The sequence below is a fragment of the Drosophila biarmipes genome, chromosome 2R (genome assembly GCF_025231255.1).
Source record: "Drosophila biarmipes strain raj3 chromosome 2R, RU_DBia_V1.1, whole genome shotgun sequence".
NCBI classification, from domain to species: Eukaryota; Metazoa; Arthropoda; class Insecta; order Diptera; family Drosophilidae; genus Drosophila; species Drosophila biarmipes.
The window spans coordinates 3,391,981-3,410,896 of NC_066615.1; the positions used below are offsets into that span (position 1 = coordinate 3,391,981).

Sequence of the window (18,916 nt, forward strand, 5' to 3'; positions counted from 1 at the left end):
CAGGGGAAAGCCGGGCGGAAAAATTGGTGGAAGTGGGGTGGGGGTGGGAGTGGGAGTGGGCCAGAGCGGATAACGGGAGCGTACTGCAACAGGCAGCAGACAACAAGTGGCAGCGCTGCCAGCGCCGCTGCTCCCCGTCCTCCTGACTTTCTCCGCTCCTCGGGCTCTTCCACCAGGACATCCCTATCCTGGGCGCAGTCGTCCGCCGTCGACGTCGTGCGCCGCTGGCCAGCGCATCTCCGTTCAGTGCGAGATGAGATCTCGTGGCTGATGGACGTGCCCGATTCCCACGCTCGCAGTGCAGCCTCAGCACCAGAAAAACACTTGTGGCACTCAGTCTCAATCAGTGGCCCATCTAGCACTAATTTAGTTTGGTTCAAGCAACAAATTTGTTTTCGAAAATCCCAACAAATGTGCGTCTGAAACCGTGTTCAATCCCATAGCGTTCCAGCACCGAGCAACGGACCCCATTTTCCAAAAATATGTGAAATTTTCAAACATTCAAGGGTGTAAGTTCAAAAAATATATAGAGCAAAGTGTTACTATGATTCAAGTGGAGAAATGTAATACTTAATTACTTGCACTTACTTAATTTACTTTATTAATTTAAAAGTTAATAGAACGGTGGATTTTAGTGAGAGTACAGTAAAAAAAGTTGTTCTTTGGGTCACACAAAATTGTCTAGTTTTTGTCAAGAAGAAAATATTTGTTTGCAAGTTTCTTAAACTGTCTATCTTCCTCCAACTTACCCCTCGCTTGCGAGAGGCACATTAGTCAAAGCTCAATCGAAATTTGCATTTTAAAGCGGCAACTACTGAATGTTTATTTATACCTACATGTATTTACTTGTTAATCGATTTGAATCGGGCCTGGCAGGCGCACAATATTTTTTGCCCGGCTTTACAACCGCCAACATGCTGAAAAAATAAGTCAAATAAAGTATAAACAAATATTGATGCAAATACCATTTACTTATCTCGGTTTGCCCTGGGCAAATAGCCGCAATCCCATTGAGTGTGGCGTATTTGGATACTGAATAATAAATCCGCACTCGTATTTATTCGGATTCACTAATGATAGTTCGAGCTTGTTTCAACCATTTTTTTGTTCATAAAGTTGAAAACGTTTAATAAAATCCACAATTGCATACAATGTGTCAAATTTGTATTATTGAACAACCTGCTTTTTCTTATTCAGCTCGCCAAGATCCCTAAGACTCCCGCTTTTCCTTGTCCTTTGTTGGCCAACGACCTTGCCGCAAGCCCGCCGAAGAGCAAACACTCCCTCAAAGGAAAACCACTTGGGGGCCATTAGAAAACACAAAATCCACAAGTGGCCACTGTCAGCAGAAATCGCTGGGCCACCGGAGACTTGCCAATCCGCCTTAAGCTTCCTCCCTCAAATGACTTCATTCTTTTGTTCTCCCGCAGGAATACTCAACAACGTACAACCTCACCCGCCAAAATCCGGCCACAGCAACTACCTGACAACAGAAACTGTAAAATCGCAATAGACCTTTGAGCACGGCAGACACAAAATCCACCCATCCGCCCACCGAAACCCAACGCAGAAATTTCCTGGAAAAAAGCTGAACGAGTCGCTTATACAAATTTACTCAGGTATGTGGACAAAAGGAGAACGGACTCCGTTCGACATTGCATCCGTGTGGTTTTGGCTGAAAGACTTAACATTTTAATAAAATGTATGGTTTTTAAACCTATTTCACAATTTTAACCAAGCTCTTGATGATCTCTACTCGCTCGTCCACTTAGGCACGTTCCATTTCTCACTGCCCCATTGTTTTAGCGCTTCTAGTTGTTGTGTGGAAGATCGCTGGTTGGCATCGATTTAAGCTAATTAGTTTAAAGGGGCCTCATTTACACGCCCCTGCTCTGTATCTCGATGGGAGGGCAACGCTATCGTTTTGCAATTAGGGGGGCAATTATAGTAGTAAAAAGAGAATCATCGGCTGCAGCTCCGGGCGTCTGTGCCAATTTGTGCAACAATTAAGTGGAAAATAAAAAGCTGGCCTGAAGGGCTTTCAATTCCTGGTTGATTATGTAGGAAAACCAGTTTATGGCCTCGTGTAAACTGGGGCCTCTTCGTCTTGCGAGAGCCACTGCCTTCAATGTCAAGCTCAAGTCCAATGCCAAAGCCCAGGCATGAGCTTCATTTCAATTAATAAAAATCTGAAAAATGAGCACAATTTAAATAAAGTTGCGTGTCGATGCTCAGCAGCAACAAGCCGCTACATTTTTGACCGTCGCCAGCTGAAAAATGTTGTGCAATTAACACGACTCGAGCCACAACAACAATTAAACTAAAAGCAACGACAAACAGCAATCAAAATAAATTTCTAAGGGAACATAAATAATGAATTTAACAATCGCATTCGTCACATCGCATCGCACATGCAGCTCAAAGCCATTTTAACTTGCCATTCCCATACTCTAACTTATTTCATTAGCTTAATATGTGTTCACAATAAATGATTTATAAAGACATTACTAAAAACCAAGAAACCAAAATAATGTAGGACATTTATATTTTCTTTAGCAGTTTTAAATGAGTTTTAACTACAAATTCGAACTTAAAAAGCTTTCTCGATAAAGTATTTAAGGTGCACCCTCGACTGCAATATTAATAAAAAGCAAAGAAAAAACACGCGACAGTAATGCACTTTAGAATTGTTTTAAAAGTGCAATTAAATTAAGCGTGGCTTTAATCCACTCGCAATAAAAAGGGGCGAGTTTAGGCTCTGGACAGGTAAACTTGAAAACCCAACGCATTAGCATAATTTGAAATCGAAAACGTAGCTTTTGTTTGACTTCCATTCCCACGCCCACAATCCGAAATTGCATGCCAATTGTAAATTAATATTTATTAAAATGTATTTTATACACTTTCCATTGTGCATTCATTTGAAATGCAAAGACGTCGGGGTTCTCTTTGCGGAGATCACTTTGTACACTAACTAAGCAAATCTTTCTCACTTGTGCAAAATTAATTCGTTTAATAAGCCTCAGGCGACACGCTACCGTTTTTAGTTAGAGCTCAGAGCGCCGACTTGTCGGTAGAATCCGCGGAATGAACGATCCACCCCAAAAGAGCTTCAACAGTGAACTTATTGTGGAAAAGAGAGTGCAATCCGAGTAGCATAGGCACTTCCTGCAGTCAGCACAAATGCAAATCGAGAATCCTTGACTTCCGGTTCACTGTGACAGAGCCTGCGGCTAGTTGGAACCTTTGTGCGCGTAGCTGACGGCTTCAAGCGATCGTAACCACACAGATATCGGTCCCAGTAGCGGAGTTCCATAAATACTCCAGGCCTAGAGGCAATCGGGTTCATCAGTGCAAGTGATGTTCTAAGGGCAAGATTGTCGTACAGTTTCTGGAGCACACAATCCCCAAATCTTTGTGTTTCAAGGAAATAGCAGCCACGTAATATGAATCGTCAAAACCATCTACAAGAAATGCATGCTTTTTTTGAAAAGGACAAGGAAGAACTCTTGGGCTCAGACTTCTAGCCCTTTTCCATAGTTTACCAATCGTGCTGGCGCAATCTTTCCATCGACATTCGTACACTAAGTACTAAGGTACTTAGATATATGGTGCACTGTAATTAGTTGTGAAACTGCTGGAAAATTGTAGATGCTAATTGAAACTATGCCATTTTGTGTGGTTCTGTGACTAATGCAATAGCTCTGTATTGCAGCAGTTAATTCTAGTTGATCTAATCAATTAGAATGACAAAATTTGCTGCTGTTTGTCACGCCCCCAAACGTGATGCAGTAGCTGCATCAGCAGCTTCCGCGCTCCCTCCTACTTATCAGATACGTTTCATCTGTCATTCAATGACAACACTTTGTCTCTGCGAAGACGTCATAAACAATCAATTGCCCGCCGGGACAGGCATCAATTGCTGCCTCAATTGCGAAGTAAATTGCAGGCACTTGGCAAAGACTTTTGGCGGAAACCTTGATTCATCTTAGCCTCCAATTACGAGACCTTTCTGCTAATGGCAGTGGTTAATTCAATTCTGCAACCGAAAACTTAAAGAAGTCTGCCCCCGGCTCCTTTGTGGGTCTCTCAAAACGAATTAAGCAGGAAATTCAATTTGCGCCCCGCGCTAGGCAACAGAAAATGTTCCAATGACAAATGTTGCGCATACGCCCCGTGCGATTGGTGTTGGGAGTGGGGTGGGTGGGGGTGACAGGCAATTAAATAAATATTTGAATTGCGAATGATTCTATTAGAGCCGTGCAGCCGTGTGAAAGATACTTTTTAATTCCGAGCCCCAAGACTTGTAATTCAGTTTTAATTAGCGAAAACCATCGGGGCATAAAGCGAGCGTGGGAGCTCGACTTGGCTGGGCACAGAATGGGAGCGGCGATGGGAAAGCTGCTTACTCCTGATTTGATTACATTTTAAAAAGACAATCGGCTTACTGCCTTTCGTAGCAACCAGCGGCTAGCGACGCAATGCAATCATCGACCGATGCGGGCAATGGTGGACCAAGGAAACACACGCAGAGCACAGCACCCCAGAAGCAGCCGGAGATTAGCGAGACCACCTCCTTCACCATAAGCGCCACTAACAGCCAGCAGCAGCCGAGTCCCGGTGGACCCGCCAGCAGTACTCCCAGCAAAAATCCCTTCAAGCAACAGTTGGACAGCAATCAGCAGAATGGCAACGTGGACCAGGACTGCGGGATCCTGGGCGTCGGCAGGCAGCCGCCGGCTCCGCCCCCGCCCACCTACCAGTCGCAGGCCTACGGAGGACGACAGGCTCCACCGCCAGCGGATCAGTACCGCGAGGAGGATCCACGCGCTGCCGGGTCCTGGTCCGCCGCCAAGTCCTGGATGGTCAGCTGGCGGGGCTCCAACCGCCTGGTCCTCGTCATAGTGGCCATAGCCCTGCTCCTGGACAACATGCTGCTGACCACAGTGGGTAAGTGTTTGGCATGAGTAGCTCGCATAAATCTCAGTCCCTAGTGCCCGTTAGCCATTAGCATTTCATGAGCGTTTATCTCCCGAGGCCCGGGGCTGGTTATCCTGGCAGTCAATCGCCTGGAAATTGTCCATTTCCTCAGAGAATGGAAGAAGTGGTGCCATAAAATTACCACTGAGCGGCACTTAAGCTAATGAACGCTTTCCTGTCAAAGCGGTCGGTCTTTGCCAGTTCATCAATTCTCGAGGTACTGACAGCAGAGGTTTTTTGGGGGTTGGGGGGATTAACATGGGTTCTCAGATCCCAACAGGGAAGTGGCACTGTATCAGTGCCGTAAGTTAGTATTTTTGGATGCATTTGTATAGAACTCGTTTGAGGGACTAAGTGGTAAGAGGTAAACCCCGTATAGGAAGCAATTTTATTTTCTCTTAGAGATAATATCGTTTGGCTTCTTTTTGTTGGTCTTATAACAATTAAACATTTAAATTTCGACTTGTTATTTACTTTTATTGTACGTTGTACAGTCTGGGACTACGCCACAACGGAAGAGCAACCAGCTACCTAATCCGGTACCTCATGCTCAGTGCTGCCCCACCCTTCAATCAAATCAAATACCAACCAACAACTAATCAATGCCCAAGGGCCCTGCTTAGTCATTAACAAGCTCCGATGACCAGTGGCCCAGACTGAGTTGGGCAGCTCCAAGTGCCGCGCCGTCGACAGTCAATTAAACGGACACGCACTGGAGGCCTTCCTGCAGCTGACACTAAACCCCCACCGGGGAAAGCGGGTGGCGAACGCTCTCTGGGGTGGATGTGTCCAGGGCAAGTGCTTATGTCAAGTGTCTGGCCAAACACATGGACATCGAGTGGGAGTCCTCCGGCCCTCCAGCCTGACAAACACAGTCGGGCAAGGGAAAGAGCCGAAAAAAGAGGAGCGAGCTTTTCTTTGTGCTAAACGTTCATGAATTTAAATCAACAAGTTGGGCAAAAGCAAAGGAAAGAGCCGAACCACTCGAGCAACTTGTTGAGAGGGCGCGGAAGTGAAAGTCAAAGGAAAAGTGGAAAAACTATTAGCTCCATGGAGGAAGTTTCCCAGCTGACGGGAGGAGGAAGGGGCTGGGCTTTTAGCGTTTGACTGGCGGCATTTCCACTTAAGTGCTCCCTCGCTCCGCGCTCAAGGTGCTGAAGCGAAAATTGCCGCAAATACATTTGATTATTACATTTGATCTCCGGCTTCGCACCCCTATTTTTCACATCCCCCTGCTTTATTTTTCTCGCATAATATCCCCATAAATTAAATTTATCTGGCAGCCTGTGGAGATTTATATGGGCCACGGCCTTATCCGTGTGACTCGGCACCAAATTGAATATGCAATAAGCCTTTGTTTTATTGAGGAAGATTGAATAGTAGCTTAAATAGGGTTCACTTTGATCCGGCAATACGTTCCAATCCTTGGCCAATAAAACAAGAACTTTACACTGACATTGGTCGAACCACGCAAATACATTGTTTTAGGGCTGCAGACGAGTCGGGGGTGCCAAGTAGTAGATTTCGAACAAATTGCTTGACTTACACGTTAGTAATACTCATTAAAGTTAGACTGAAAATCGCTTTTCGGAAGTCCCAGACTTCGTCTTTGGGTTGTTCACTGAATGACTACAATTTTATTGGTTTAGCGCCTTACAAAATGAAGCAAGAGGAAAATAACGTGATATCTTAGAAATGGAGTTTTCCATGTAAGTGCATTTAGTTTTCCAGAAATTGAGCAAGGGTGATATATAAGTATTTAATTTTCTGTTTACTAACTTAAAATGTACCTCAAATACTTAAGTATGCAGAACCGATAAAACATAGTTGAATGCCAAGACCTTTGAAGTTATGGCGACTCGATGACACATTTTGATTGCAGATCCTATCTTAGCCTAAAAATGTCAGAAACTGCCTTTCAACCTACGGACATCACATGAGTGAGTGAGCCTAATCCTTGGGACCTCTCAGCTAATTTCCCTGGGCCTGCTGCTCGAGGGAGGCCACGTCCACCGTCTCCAGCTTTTCCAGACAGACGCCTGGTCGCCTGGTGGGCGTGGTGGCCAGGGAACGGGTCTTCAGCCCACTGCCACTCCCGCCCGTTGCCGTCGGCAGGAGCTGATCAAATCCGCCGGATCCATCCTTGGAGAGCGAGGCGCTGCGGGAGAAGGGGAAGTAGGCATTTAGCTGGCGTTCCAGCACATCCTTGTTGATGCTCGTCTCCCAGATTTGCTTCTGGATGATGCCGCTGTAGCGCGCCTCGAAGCTCTGCTGGTGGCGCAGCAGATCCGCCGCACCGGATCGTCCGCCCCTTGGACGCTCCCTCTCTCGCTCCCGCTCTCGCTCGCTGGGAGTGGGCGTGGCCGGCTTGAGGGGACTGCCCAGGGAGTCCTCGTCGGTGGACATGCCACTAATGGCCGGAAAATTAGGGTGCGTCGTGGAAAACTTTGCTCGTTAGATGGTTCACAAACGGAAGAGAAGAGCGTCAACCGCCGGGAGAACCTGCCGCGTCCGCTGCAGAAACGCGAATAAGTCACGGCAGGCGGAATGGCTGTCTATAAACCCGTCCAGGCCTGGTATGTGTGCAATCCACACAGTATTGTTGCGCATTTTCTTTCGCTGGGCGAATCGGGAAAAGTCAAACGTCAGGCCAAAAGTTTTTGCCTCCAAAAGTAATTGCTCCCCCTTTTGTCTTTTGGCTTGCCTTGAAGTCAGAAAGTTTTCCCCGTCTTCCGTTGCCTGCGGATTTGGTCGTGGAGACGGCAGGCCGTGGTCGCCACCCAACCAGACCCATTTAGACAAAGGTCACAGTCGTGCGGCTTTCTCGGTGTCGCTTCGCTGTCATGCCAGACGCAATGACTCATTGAGCCTTGCGCTTATCCCCCACCATCTGTATGTTCGAATTGCACAGGGAACAACTTTGAAAAGTCTAACATTATATCTTAAGTTTTGAAAAAAAACTAATCCATTCACTTACAAAAATTTTAAAATAGTAAGAAATCCACCATTTACGTACTATTTGGATCCGCCGTGATCATGATTCCTGAATCATTTTAATACTTCCTGTATCAGAATTCCTGGTAAAGTAAAAAGTGAGTTCGGGATTGCATAATTGATTTTTGGCCTAATAAAATGATTTTATAATTTATATTGGCACACTGCCTGCTCTATGATTCCTTCTTAAGTATACTTCCAAATTGATCGCTAGGCATATCGGTTTGATCCCCTGTTTCCATTTTTGTCTTCCACACACAATTGCCCCTCAGTCTGTACCCGTGTATCGATGGTGATATCGAAAACGAATCTAAATTCCGACGCGTCAGTCATAAAATAATACGGTGACGACGACAACGACAACTTGCCACGTGTGGCAGGCAGATAGTTTAGATTTGGGTGTTGCTTGCATGACGCTTGACGGATATCCGGGGAATCTCCTTCGCAACGGCTGACAGTTGTTACCCCATTAGACTGATGGATATGTAATGTCCATAATTAGATTACGACCGCGTACGTTGGCTGTCCTACGCCCCATAAAATAGTTAGCAGGGCGAATATCCATAGGTAGTTGGCATAAACACTTGTTTTTCAAATCTCTATCTCGTAAATTGAATCTTAAATGTCATTTGGTTTCTATTTACGTTTCCAATAGAAGTGCACTTTTCTAAAGTTGCTATCGTATTGCGAACGTCAAAATGTTTTTAAGAGTCGTATTTTTTATTTGCTGAGTCTTATTAAGTTATGCTTCATTTCCGTCCGTCCCAACCTGGATTCCCTCCATTCTACGCAAAATTACCACATTCATTAGGACAAAACTTTAACTTTAACTTTGTTCCATTGTTAAACATGCAATATTTCCACCATTACATCGATTACACTCCTTCCGCTGGGGAACTGCCAGATCCGCCCCAACTGAAAAAAAGCAAAAATCAACAATGAAGAAGTCGGAACCGAAATCAAAACAAAAGAAAGTGGGCGTGGCCCAGGACGCCGACTTTTCGGGGTAATCCAAAAATAAACCTTTCAATTCGATAAAAGAAGCAAATAAAAGAAACTTTCAATGGCAACGAAACAAAACGAAAATCAATAAAACCAAGAAAAGCTTGTGCGATGTTATTAAGCGGTCCGTAGCCCAAGAAACACCCTAGCTTTCTTTACCCACAAAGAAATTTATTAGGGGCAACCCTTGATTTTTAGAGTTTCGGCTTTTCCTTGTCATTCTAAGTACATTTCCGTAATGTAAGGAGCTTTAAGACTGTCTCACATTCGAAAACAAATTTTTCATTTATTGGTTTTTCGTATTTATAGGACTAATTTCGGCTTTCTTTGTTCTGCTTTCCCTAGTACAGACTACTGAACCACTTCTCCGGGCTTATTTTGCTTTCGAACCTATAAATAAAACGCGGTTGCCTTTCAAGCGAAAACTTTTCTTTTGGTCTTAAGATAGTATGAGTGGTAGTTATCCAAATTAACCGCATTAACCACGTGAGTGTCAGTGAACCCTTGTTGTAAGAAAAGGAAAGGCGGTAGTTAAGATTATTTTTAAACAAAAAACCTAAAATCCTTTTAATTTACAATTAACAGTATAGAAATTTCCGTTCTCTGAAATTAGCATACATATAATAGCAAATATTGGAAAATAGGATTCTATAGGATTCTTCTAACACAAGTAAAGTCAAATAATCCAAGGAATATGCGTCATTTTAGGAAAACTCCTTTACTTATCGCGAAATATTGGATCTATTACAAACTTTAAAGATTGGACCTATTTTCCTACATATTCCTATTCCCCTTTCTAAATTTTAGTCTACAGCTGGCACAGCTCACTGAAGGTAGCGCTCAGGGCATCCTCGCCAGATCCGCCCATGCCACTGCCCGTCGTGGAACCCGCTGCCAGCAGACCTTTCTTGGGCAGACTAGGCATGAAGATGTGCAGCTGTTTCCGGCTGTCCGCGGCGGCGGATGACCCGATTCCCCGGCTACTGAGCGGCGGCGTGCGGCTGTCCTCCGGCAGAGGCGATGCAGTGGCTCCGCTGTATAGGCGGGCCGAGGCCAGCTGACCCGCCAATCTTCTCGTGGTGCTGGCACTGCTGCTTAGGGTGCAGAGGTCGATGTTGCGGGCGGCTCTGTTGAGACGCACGGGCACGCCCTCCTTGTTGAAGATTATGGTTATGGGCTTGGCATTGGCATTGGAGGCGGACGAGCAGGCGATGCTAGCCGGCTGAACGGCGGGCGGCGGCTTGGCAGTCGGCTTTCTTGCCACCGATCTCTGGTGATTCGCTGCCGCAACTGCCACCCGCTTGAGACTCGTGCTGCGGTGGTGATTTCGCTGCATCCTTTGAGCGGACCTGACCAAGTGGGCACTACTGGTCGCCGGAGGAGTGGGTGCTTTCTCCTTCACTATATCCGTGCGACCTGCCAGGTCCAGCCAATGAAGCACCCTTTCAGCCAGACGCTCCTCGGGATTATTGGACGTCGTGGCCAACGTGCTGGTTGCGTCCTGTAGAGAACTGCGCCGCGACTGATGGTCCATATGGTCCAGGTTATAGGTTCGCCCGCGACTGAGCAGCCATGCGCGGCGTTTCGATTGGCGGCTGGTGTGCCGCTGCTCTCCCCGATAACCTCCACCCGTCGAGGGGGCGGCGCCTGGCCGCCCACCCACAGTGGTCATCGATTGTTGCTGTTGCAGCGTCAGTTTGGTGGCGTCCAGCAGGAGGTATTCGTCCAGATACTCTACACTCTCCTCCGGGGACGGTTCATAGAAATCGCAGGATAGCGTCTGATGGTCGTTGCCTTTAATCAAAGTTATTTGGATTACTATTTGTATATGAATACTCTTCAACACAAGTTTATGGGAACCTTTTGTTATCGTGCAGAACACAATCCCCCAAATTCCTTTTGTAACAAATTTGGTAGTTCATTACAGTCATATCGAAGTCCCAATTAGCAAAAACGGAATGCCACTGTGAAGGTAAACTAAATTTAAAAGATAATTCTTCTCAATCCAAATCATATTCCCGAATTTGAGTTATGATAATTCGAATCCATATTCGATTATGAGTAGAATTTTCCCAAGGACCGCCCTTAGGGTTTAATTTTCTAGAGAACTGATAACGATGGAGTGCTTGTAAAGTGAATGCTTACCCCTCAGCCTCGTCTTCTGGCGCTTCCAGCGCTGCCTCTGTCGCGGCTCGTAGTCGAGGATGAAGTGGCGTCTGCCAATCGTCTCCTGCCACACGGAGCGCACAAACAGCGGCCTGCTGGCCGACTCCCAAATGGGTCGCATTCCCCGCTGCTCGCCCGGATTCTATGGCTAATTAAATCCTGTGCATATTAATCGGATAAACAAAAGCCTGTTCCAGCGTTTGCTTCGGGTGCTGAGTTGTCCTCTTCCTCGTCGCCGGCGGATGACTGGTTGCTTTGCCAGTTGACGCCTCACTGCCGCTTCTGTTTGACTTGACGACGACGCCAGTGTCGCCCGGCATGTCGAATCGATGTATCTGGGTGACCTGCGGACGCCTCAGGGCTGCGGGAAAGAACCTGCAGCTTGACTCAAAGCTGCAAAATAATTGAAAGCCCCTAGAAAGTTTTAAAAAACAATGTGTATCCTACAGAAATAACTTTACTTGGGATTAAAGAGATCCCTAAAAAGAGTATTTTGGGATTTATACTTTAAACGGCCCACAGAGAATTTTATTTGTTGTTTAAAGAACTCGGATGACTTGTTGTACACTTTGTAGTAAGGCGTATGAAATGAACTAAATCCTTCCAACGCTATTTCCGCAGCCCTGAATCATCGATGGCCAACGTTTGTTTGCCTAGCTGCCCGAGTCGCCTTCCCTTTGGCATTGCGGTTTAAGTGTCTTCGACACGCGAAATGCAACCGAGGCGACTGAGTGACGTCCCCCGACCCACCCTGCCAATCCTGTGGCGCCCCAAACATCCTATATCCGCCCCAACCCGTAACATCCTACGCCTCCCACCTCCCGACCCCAGCAGCACGTGCTTTTTCGGAATTATCATTTTTATGTCAAAGGTTCGGGAGACAGGTTAATGAGTTGTTGCGGCTGTCGGGCTGGGCATTAAATAACTTGTGCCACTAAGTTCGCTCTTTAATCGCCAAGTGGTTAACCCCAATTAGGTAGATGTTTCCAAATTTGCATACGTTTCCGGTTGCACGCCACTTGGGAGCGAGCACAGGTCGAGAAACGGCATGGTCCACATGTCCGACATGTGTGACAGTGGAATGGGTATTCAGGTCAGGAGGACTTCCACTGTCGCCGAACTTTGGCATGAGGCGGCTCAGGCAAACACGAGAGCTAGAAGTTATACTATCTATCAACTAGCCCTAGCCCCACCGAGCATGAATGGCCCTCATTAAGGCCCCCAGCCAGGCGGGCCATATATGGTTTTGGGCTGTCAGTACGAAAACCACGAGTAACTGGCTGCACAGGCAAACAAATTACCCCAACAATACTTCAAACTACGCTCGGCACTCACTCAATTGAAAGTCCAACCCCCCGACCCGGCCTAGCACTTTGGCAGGAAATGCAATTACAGTGGCCCGGAGTTCTCGAGTTCTCCGGGTGTTGATAATAAATATAAACAGAGTCGAAGCATGCAATAAACAAATTGAATTTGCCCGGCCGGGGAGGCTTCGGGCCAAGTTGCATGTGGCTTTCCGCTAGACAACGGAGAGTCCATTAACAGCATCGTTGCAAGCGCGGCGTATGCGTAATTTCCTCCCAACCTGCCCTCCCTTGGTTGCAACTCAATTAGAATTGTCGGAGGGAGGTGGCAATCTCTGCCAGCGGCAAGGCAATTACAAAACTTTCAGGGGCCCGGAGAACGCAATTACCAACCGGCGGCCTGGCGAAAATTGCACCAAGGCATAAGAGCGTTTAGCTTAATTGTGAGCAAACTCTTTTTGTTTTCATCAAATTAAAAGCCCCTCTTCCTTCGCCCGCTTAGTGCCCATCATACCCGAGTTCCTGTACGACATACGACATCCTGATGCGCCGCTCGACAGCTTTCCACGCACCCCACTGTCGTCCGTTGTGCCACCGCTCCCGACGCCGTGTCCCTGCAACAAGGATGGCAGTGAGGCGGCCCCGCCCGAGATCACCACGATTAGTCCGGAGGGTAAGTGATAGGCGACCTCGCCCGCTAATTGGCCACCAGTCTGCAGCCCAAGCCCTTGACAATCCACAGAGAACGAGACTTACTACCGGGAGCTGGAGCGCCACAACGAGCTGGTGGGCGAGACCGTCGAGGTGGGACTCCTGTTCGCCTCCAAGGCGTTCGTCCAGCTGCTGGTTAACCCAATTGTAGGACCCCTGACCCACCGGTAAGTTCAAAGGCAGAGAATGCAACACAAACCTACCTTATATAAGTCTATATTTTTAAAAATATTTAATTTTGCATAATTTGTGTATGTCAAAGCGGACGTACCCCCTACAAAATATTTTTGTTAAACATACAGCATACAGCTAACTCTATTTCGAGGCCAATCGTTCTTCTCAGATTTATACTTGAAGATAGAAAAAATGTTTTCCAAATTTAAACAAAAGTCCTGCGCTAGTTATATTAATCATAATAATTATAATTATTAGTGGCCTTCTTTTAAAAAAGTCGAAAATCTAAAGTCATTTGTGTTGGGCACACTGCTTACGAAGAACTCGTGATTATTGCTATTTTGTGGAGTAATTTGAAAAATGTTATGTTCTTATATAAGCTCATGTTGGATCACCCTAAGCTTAGACAGGAGGAAATCCTAAAGTCGACACGGTCGACTTTAAGATACCTGTTACTCAGCTAAAGGCAATGCGAGATCCTACACCACACAAAGCGCCACCCAGCTGTCAATCCTATCAGCTGTTTACGAGATTTCCTGTCCACCACGTGGCGTTTAATAAATGACAGCTAGGTGGCGGTTTGTTGGATATCGTAAGTCCCCTCATGAAATGGATTGAATTTTGAAATTACTTATTTTCTGGTTATAAATCTATTCTATACAAATTCCAGCGGTTCCTTATTTATTTTGCCTATACCTCATATACATAAACACCAGTAAAATTTAAAATTCTTATTGCTGTGCAAATAATTTCTTTAAATGTTCAGCATTGGCTACAGCATTCCCATGTTCGCGGGCTTCGTGATAATGTTTCTATCAACCATCAGTAAGTTCCGCCAGTAATCTTCCCTAGCAGATTGTGTGTAGCCATTCTATTTTGTAGTTTTCGCCTTTGGCCGCTCTTACCTGGTCCTGTTTGTGGCGAGGGCTTTGCAGGGTATCGGATCATCTTGCTCCTCGGTTTCTGGAATGGGTATGCTGGCTGATCGGTTCACGGACGACAAGGAGCGCGGCAATGCCATGGGCATAGCGTTGGGCGGCCTGGCCCTGGGGGTGCTTATAGGTCCTCCCTTTGGCGGAGTGATGTACGAGTTCGTAGGCAAGTCGGCTCCGTTCCTGATCCTGGCTGCTCTGGCCCTGGGAGATGGCCTGCTGCAGTTGTTCATGCTGCAACCCTCAATCCAGAAGGCCGAAACGGAACCACCATCGCTGAAGAGCCTGATCAGCGATCCCTACATCCTGATTGCTGCTGGTGCTATCACTTTCGCCAACATGGGAATTGCCATGCTGGAGCCTTCGCTTCCGCTTTGGATGGTGGATAACATGGGCGCCACCCGCTGGGAGCAGGGCGTGGCATTCCTGCCGGCCTCCATTAGTTACCTAATTGGCACCAATCTCTTCGGACCGCTGGGACACAAAATTGGACGTTGGTTCGCCGCCTGCTTGGGCCTGATTATCATCGGAGGATGCTTGATTTTCGTAAGTGGACAGGCAGGCCAAAAAACATTGCAAATTAAAGAGATGTTAAACAACCTTAGAATGTTAAAAGGAGATCGGGACAACAGCAGATATAAGTTTTATTTTCGTACTACTATTTTCAGATACCTATGGCCACCTCGATCACTCACTTGATTATTCCAAACGCCGGCCTGGGCTTTGCCATTGGAATGGTGGACTCCTCCATGATGCCGGAGCTGGGCTACTTAGTGGACATTCGCCATTCCGCAGTGTATGGCAGTGTGTACGCCCTAGGCGATGTGGCCTTCTGCGTGGGTTTCGCCGTGGGTCCTGCGTTGTCCGGGTCGCTGGTGAAGAGCATCGGATTCAAGTGGATGTTGTTCGGGATCGCCATCCTCTGCTTCATGTACGCCCCGCTACTCACGCTGCTGAAAAATCCCCCGACGAGCGACGAGAAGAAGGTACGTATGGCTAGGGAGGCTGCTGAAGCTGCCGCCGCCGCTGCTACCGCTTCTGCTCACGAGCTCACCGCTTCCTGCCCTGCCATCATGCATGGTACGTCCATACCCGACCCGAATCCCGAGGCGGGCAGGACGAATGAGGCCTATGAGAGCGAGAGGCTTTGAGCGTCTTTTAATTTCTTCGTTTTAAGTCGGCACTAAGTTGTTAATTTTTCGTATGATCAGTAAAATCCCATAGTTTATATCCTTAAAATCTGCTTAATTTGTTTGTAATAAACACCTTTAGCTTTTTTAAAGCCTGAGTTTTATTTTGCATGTTCTTAGCATATTTAAGGATAACCCACACTAACCCATATATTTTTACATTCCTTGTGATTCCAGTCTTTGATCTATGGTCGGGACCGGGCTCAGGTACGTTACGTCACCTATCAGAACTACGAAGAGGACGAATAAGCAAAAGATTTAACTCAAACGCAATGTTGCCACAAGTGCAACCAAAAATCAAAAAAAAAGGGTAATAAAATCTAAAAAAAAGGGGAAGATCAAAGAAGCATGCAGAACCATAAACACAACCAACAATATCAGAAATATCATATGAATTTTCAATGAAGTCGTTATTCTTGTTCGATGTTTTACACAAGTTGCACTATAGTATTTATATATACCAATGATCACATCAAAAAGTTATCTCCCCCAAAAGTTTGGCGCGCGTTGAAGTCGAACAAGCAAATATCAAAAAAAGTAGTATAGACGAGAAGGGAGGTTGAGTGAAAATAGGGCTCTGCTATGGGCTGGATGTTCGACGAGACGGGTAAAAGATTGTTTTGAGAAGAAAAGAAAAAGCAAGGATCCTAAAACCCTAATACATATTGGAGGCATTTTAGTGGCAAAAGGTGTGGAAACTATATTTTTTTGGAAGTACACATGGCATATGCAGCAGATGTAGGTGTACGATGAGCTTAATGAGCTTGTAAGAGTCTTTCCTTGGAAGACTACTCCCAGCAAGGAAGGTTTTATTGCCGATCCAACAAGCAGACGCCCGCAATTGCATTGATTTAATGGGGAATCCAGAAGAGCGCGCATTAAATGGAAAGTGTCATACTTTACTCTTTTATTTGGACAATTCTCTTCGCGTTCTGTTGGGCTAAGAACATATAAAACTCAAGTATCAGCAATGAAACAGACAAACCGCACATTATTTCCATGGAAAGGAAATTAAGGGATCGCATAAGTGGCTTCTGGGACAAATATCATCTATGTTCCAAAGAAGATCTATCTCAGAAATCACAAATACAATCCGCCATTTCCCTTTCTTATATGCGCATTAAACGCAGTTTCTGCGAGTACACGTTGATGTTGACCTGACAGGCATCCTGTCCACCTGCACTGCTTCTCCCTTCTCTTGGCACTGGTGAAGATCCCCTAATCCTCACATGGTTCAGGCTAAAGGCTAGATCTCTGTCCGCGGTTCTTGAAGTAGTTATCCTTATAGGCATGTGGTTCAGAGTGGTGACGAAGGGATGGCTTCCATTGAGCACCTTGGGCTCACTCACGCGTTGATTGGATGAACGCCTCATGCTACAGTTGCTCCGCCCTCCGCTGGTGGTAACCGTGACATGGACATTGCCATTAGAAGTGCCAGAACTACAGCGATCGAGAATTCTTGGGGTGGAGGGAGTTGTACTCTCCTGGTAAGCACGATTTGGGGTAGGACTGCGGGTAGAGGACGGGTCTGCACTCCTATTATGAGAAGAGGAGCGGGATGTGGGAGCTCGAGAAGGTATAGGAGAACGGGAGCTGGAATTCCGGGTAAAGATAGGTGGAGGAGTGAGTGAGAGGTTTGCGGATCTTACGGTTCTTGCGTCCTGAACAGCGCGAGCTCTGCGTTTTTTCTTTGATCTAGGCAGATCCCTCATCGAGGTGTGCAAACGCTGGGGCCTTCGGGAGGACAAATCGCAGAAGGCCATTCCGGGTAACCGGTCATCGGAGGTAACAGCGTATAAATGGGAGGTCATTGGAACCGGCGGTTGCGGATTGTCTGGCTTCCTCTGTAGGTGCTCCAGCCGTTGGTTGCTCGATTCCTCCTGGATGACACAAAATCGATTGCATTCCCTGTGCCGCTGCGTTTCGCGTTCCAGTTCCCGCAATCGCTGCTTCTCGCGCTCCACCTCCAGTTCCAAAAGACGCTCCTCATCGCGGAGGCGCTCCAATGTGCGGAGGTGCTCCCGATCTCGCTCACGCTGACGTGCTCGATCCCGATCCTCCTGGAGCTCCCTTTCCCGCTCCAGCCGTCGATCCTCCAAAAGCTGACGGTCTCGCTCCCGCTCCTGTTGTCGTTCCAGTACCCTGGCCCTCTCCCGCTGCCGGGGCTCCCATTCCGGACTAGTTCTTGGCCTAGTCTCGCTCACATTGAACTTGGACAGTCGTTTGTCGATGCCAAAGGTACCAGAAGATGTGGGAGAACTCCACTCCTGCTGCGTTTTGTGCTTCACCTCGTCCGTATTGTTCAGCAGATAGGCATCCGCCTCAATCTTTATGCTCACGTTGTTGTCCACCTCGGATTGCGGATCCACACTGCAGATGTTTATGCTAATCCCGCATCCGCTTCTCTTGGTCTGCAGCTGGGAGTTGGAACCACTGGAGAAGGTGGTGGTTGAGGGAAGTCGGACACCACCAGTCGTGGACCGCAGAGCACCCAAGCTACTCTTACTCAGGGTCATGGTACTCCCACCACGTCTCATTGATTGACACTCCCCGCTCAGACAGCAGGTCCTCAGGAGCGGGAAGTCCGTGACAGTGGGAGAACGTCTTGTCTGTGGAGGCACCGGCACCGGCACAGGCACACTCGGTCTCCCAGGCGGAGTCACCCAAGGTTGCGAGGGCATAGCCCTGGAGTCACGCAGAAGCTGACGTCTCCGGTGCTCGACGAAGGAACTGGTGGGTGGCCGCCTTGAGGCGGGAATGTACTCGGGATCGTGGCTAAACCTGGGATTGTAATAGAAGGTCTGGAAGGAGGGCTTCCTCACCAGTGGCGGCGCAGTCGGCCTCTGATAGTTCTGGGCCGGATAAAACGGCTTGTCGGCATAGCGAAAGTTGTACGACTGAATTTTGAAAGGGTCCCCATGGAAGACATCGGCCGCCTGACGACGCGATGGATCTGTTACAAAAAAAGGCCCTGGGAATTATTTTTGACAGTGCTTAGTTCTAGAACACCAACTCACACAAAACACGATTCATTGAGGGCAGATAATTTTGGGCTTTCCAAGAACGTGTGGCCAAAGAGACTGTGAGTTTGGAAACAGTGTGCCAATCATAGAAATTGATTTTTTTACAAAATATTCAAACGAGTCCAAATTGAAATTTTTCAGAGGGTGGAACCGAAAACCCAGGCAACTTTGGTTCTCGGCTCTGCCTATATATCGGTTGCCCCTCAAAACCATTAAAACTTTTTGGCAATACGGCGAAGCAACTGGTCGGTATTAAAGGGTATTACCTCACGACGGAGGCCCACCTTCCTTAAATAAATCAATTTCGTATTTCAAGTTGTTAATGTTAAAATAAAGTTACTATGATGTATATGCTATAATCAAAAATCTTGCAAAGCTGTTGCCTATATAGCACACACACAAGTCATCTGACAAAATAAGGGAATATTTGATAGGCACTT

The 18,916-nt window shown here is 46.9% G+C and overlaps 4 protein-coding genes and 1 long non-coding RNA gene across 14 annotated transcripts; 1 reads left to right on the forward strand and 4 right to left on the reverse strand.

Annotated features, from left to right (window-relative positions):
- The first annotated feature begins 240 nt into the window (after nucleotides 1-240).
- On the forward strand, nucleotides 241-16,351 carry LOC108029469 (synaptic vesicular amine transporter). 5 transcript variants are annotated; one of them, XM_017101722.3, is made up of 9 exons: nucleotides 241-509; nucleotides 1,431-1,619; nucleotides 4,461-4,950; nucleotides 12,949-13,119; nucleotides 13,189-13,324; nucleotides 14,098-14,156; nucleotides 14,214-14,809; nucleotides 14,932-15,249; nucleotides 15,631-16,351. In XM_017101722.3, the coding sequence occupies exons 3-9, from the start codon at nucleotides 4,482-4,484 to the stop codon at nucleotides 15,700-15,702; spliced, it is 1,821 nt and encodes a 606-aa protein (XP_016957211.1). In that variant the 5' UTR covers nucleotides 241-509; nucleotides 1,431-1,619; nucleotides 4,461-4,481; the 3' UTR covers nucleotides 15,703-16,351. The 5 variants fall into 5 exon arrangements, with proteins under 5 accessions (XP_016957211.1, XP_016957208.1, XP_016957209.1 ...); XM_017101719.3 differs by lacking the exon at nucleotides 15,631-16,351 and having other exon boundaries at nucleotides 14,932-15,545; XM_017101720.3 differs by lacking the exons at nucleotides 241-509; nucleotides 15,631-16,351 and having other exon boundaries at nucleotides 1,300-1,619; nucleotides 14,932-15,545.
- Nucleotides 1,676-2,401, reverse strand: LOC108029476 (uncharacterized). Its single transcript, XR_001768445.3, has 2 exons — nucleotides 2,253-2,401; nucleotides 1,676-2,189 (listed from the first exon to the last, which is right to left on the reverse strand). It is a non-coding gene; the product is annotated as an uncharacterized LOC108029476 (long non-coding RNA).
- Nucleotides 6,715-7,515, reverse strand: LOC108029474 (uncharacterized). The gene has a single exon (XM_017101731.3). The coding sequence runs from the start codon at nucleotides 7,384-7,386 to the stop codon at nucleotides 6,952-6,954; it is 435 nt and encodes a 144-aa protein (XP_016957220.1). The 5' UTR covers nucleotides 7,387-7,515; the 3' UTR covers nucleotides 6,715-6,951.
- On the reverse strand, nucleotides 8,269-11,603 carry LOC108029472 (uncharacterized). 4 transcript variants are annotated; one of them, XM_044091730.2, is made up of 3 exons: nucleotides 11,122-11,202; nucleotides 10,837-10,940; nucleotides 8,269-10,770 (listed from the first exon to the last, which is right to left on the reverse strand). In XM_044091730.2, exon 3 carries the CDS (start codon nucleotides 10,646-10,648, stop codon nucleotides 9,785-9,787), a length of 864 nt encoding a protein of 287 aa, XP_043947665.1. In that variant the 5' UTR covers nucleotides 10,649-10,770; nucleotides 10,837-10,940; nucleotides 11,122-11,202; the 3' UTR covers nucleotides 8,269-9,784. The 4 variants fall into 4 exon arrangements, with proteins under 4 accessions (XP_043947665.1, XP_043947664.1, XP_043947666.1 ...); XM_044091729.2 differs by having other exon boundaries at nucleotides 10,837-10,953; nucleotides 11,122-11,180; XM_044091731.2 differs by having other exon boundaries at nucleotides 8,269-10,953; nucleotides 11,122-11,180.
- LOC108029470 (serine/threonine-protein kinase fray2) lies at nucleotides 16,339-18,658 on the reverse strand. 3 transcript variants are annotated; one of them, XM_050887839.1, is made up of 3 exons: nucleotides 18,471-18,658; nucleotides 17,103-18,424; nucleotides 16,857-17,046 (listed from the first exon to the last, which is right to left on the reverse strand). In XM_050887839.1, exons 1-3 carry the CDS (start codon nucleotides 18,484-18,486, stop codon nucleotides 16,993-16,995), a joined length of 1,392 nt encoding a protein of 463 aa, XP_050743796.1. In that variant the 5' UTR covers nucleotides 18,487-18,658; the 3' UTR covers nucleotides 16,857-16,992. The 3 variants fall into 3 exon arrangements, with proteins under 3 accessions (XP_016957213.1, XP_050743795.1, XP_050743796.1); XM_017101724.3 differs by having other exon boundaries at nucleotides 16,339-18,406; nucleotides 18,471-18,656; XM_050887838.1 differs by having other exon boundaries at nucleotides 16,339-18,424; nucleotides 18,471-18,656.
- Between the last annotated feature and the right edge of the window lie 258 nt (nucleotides 18,659-18,916).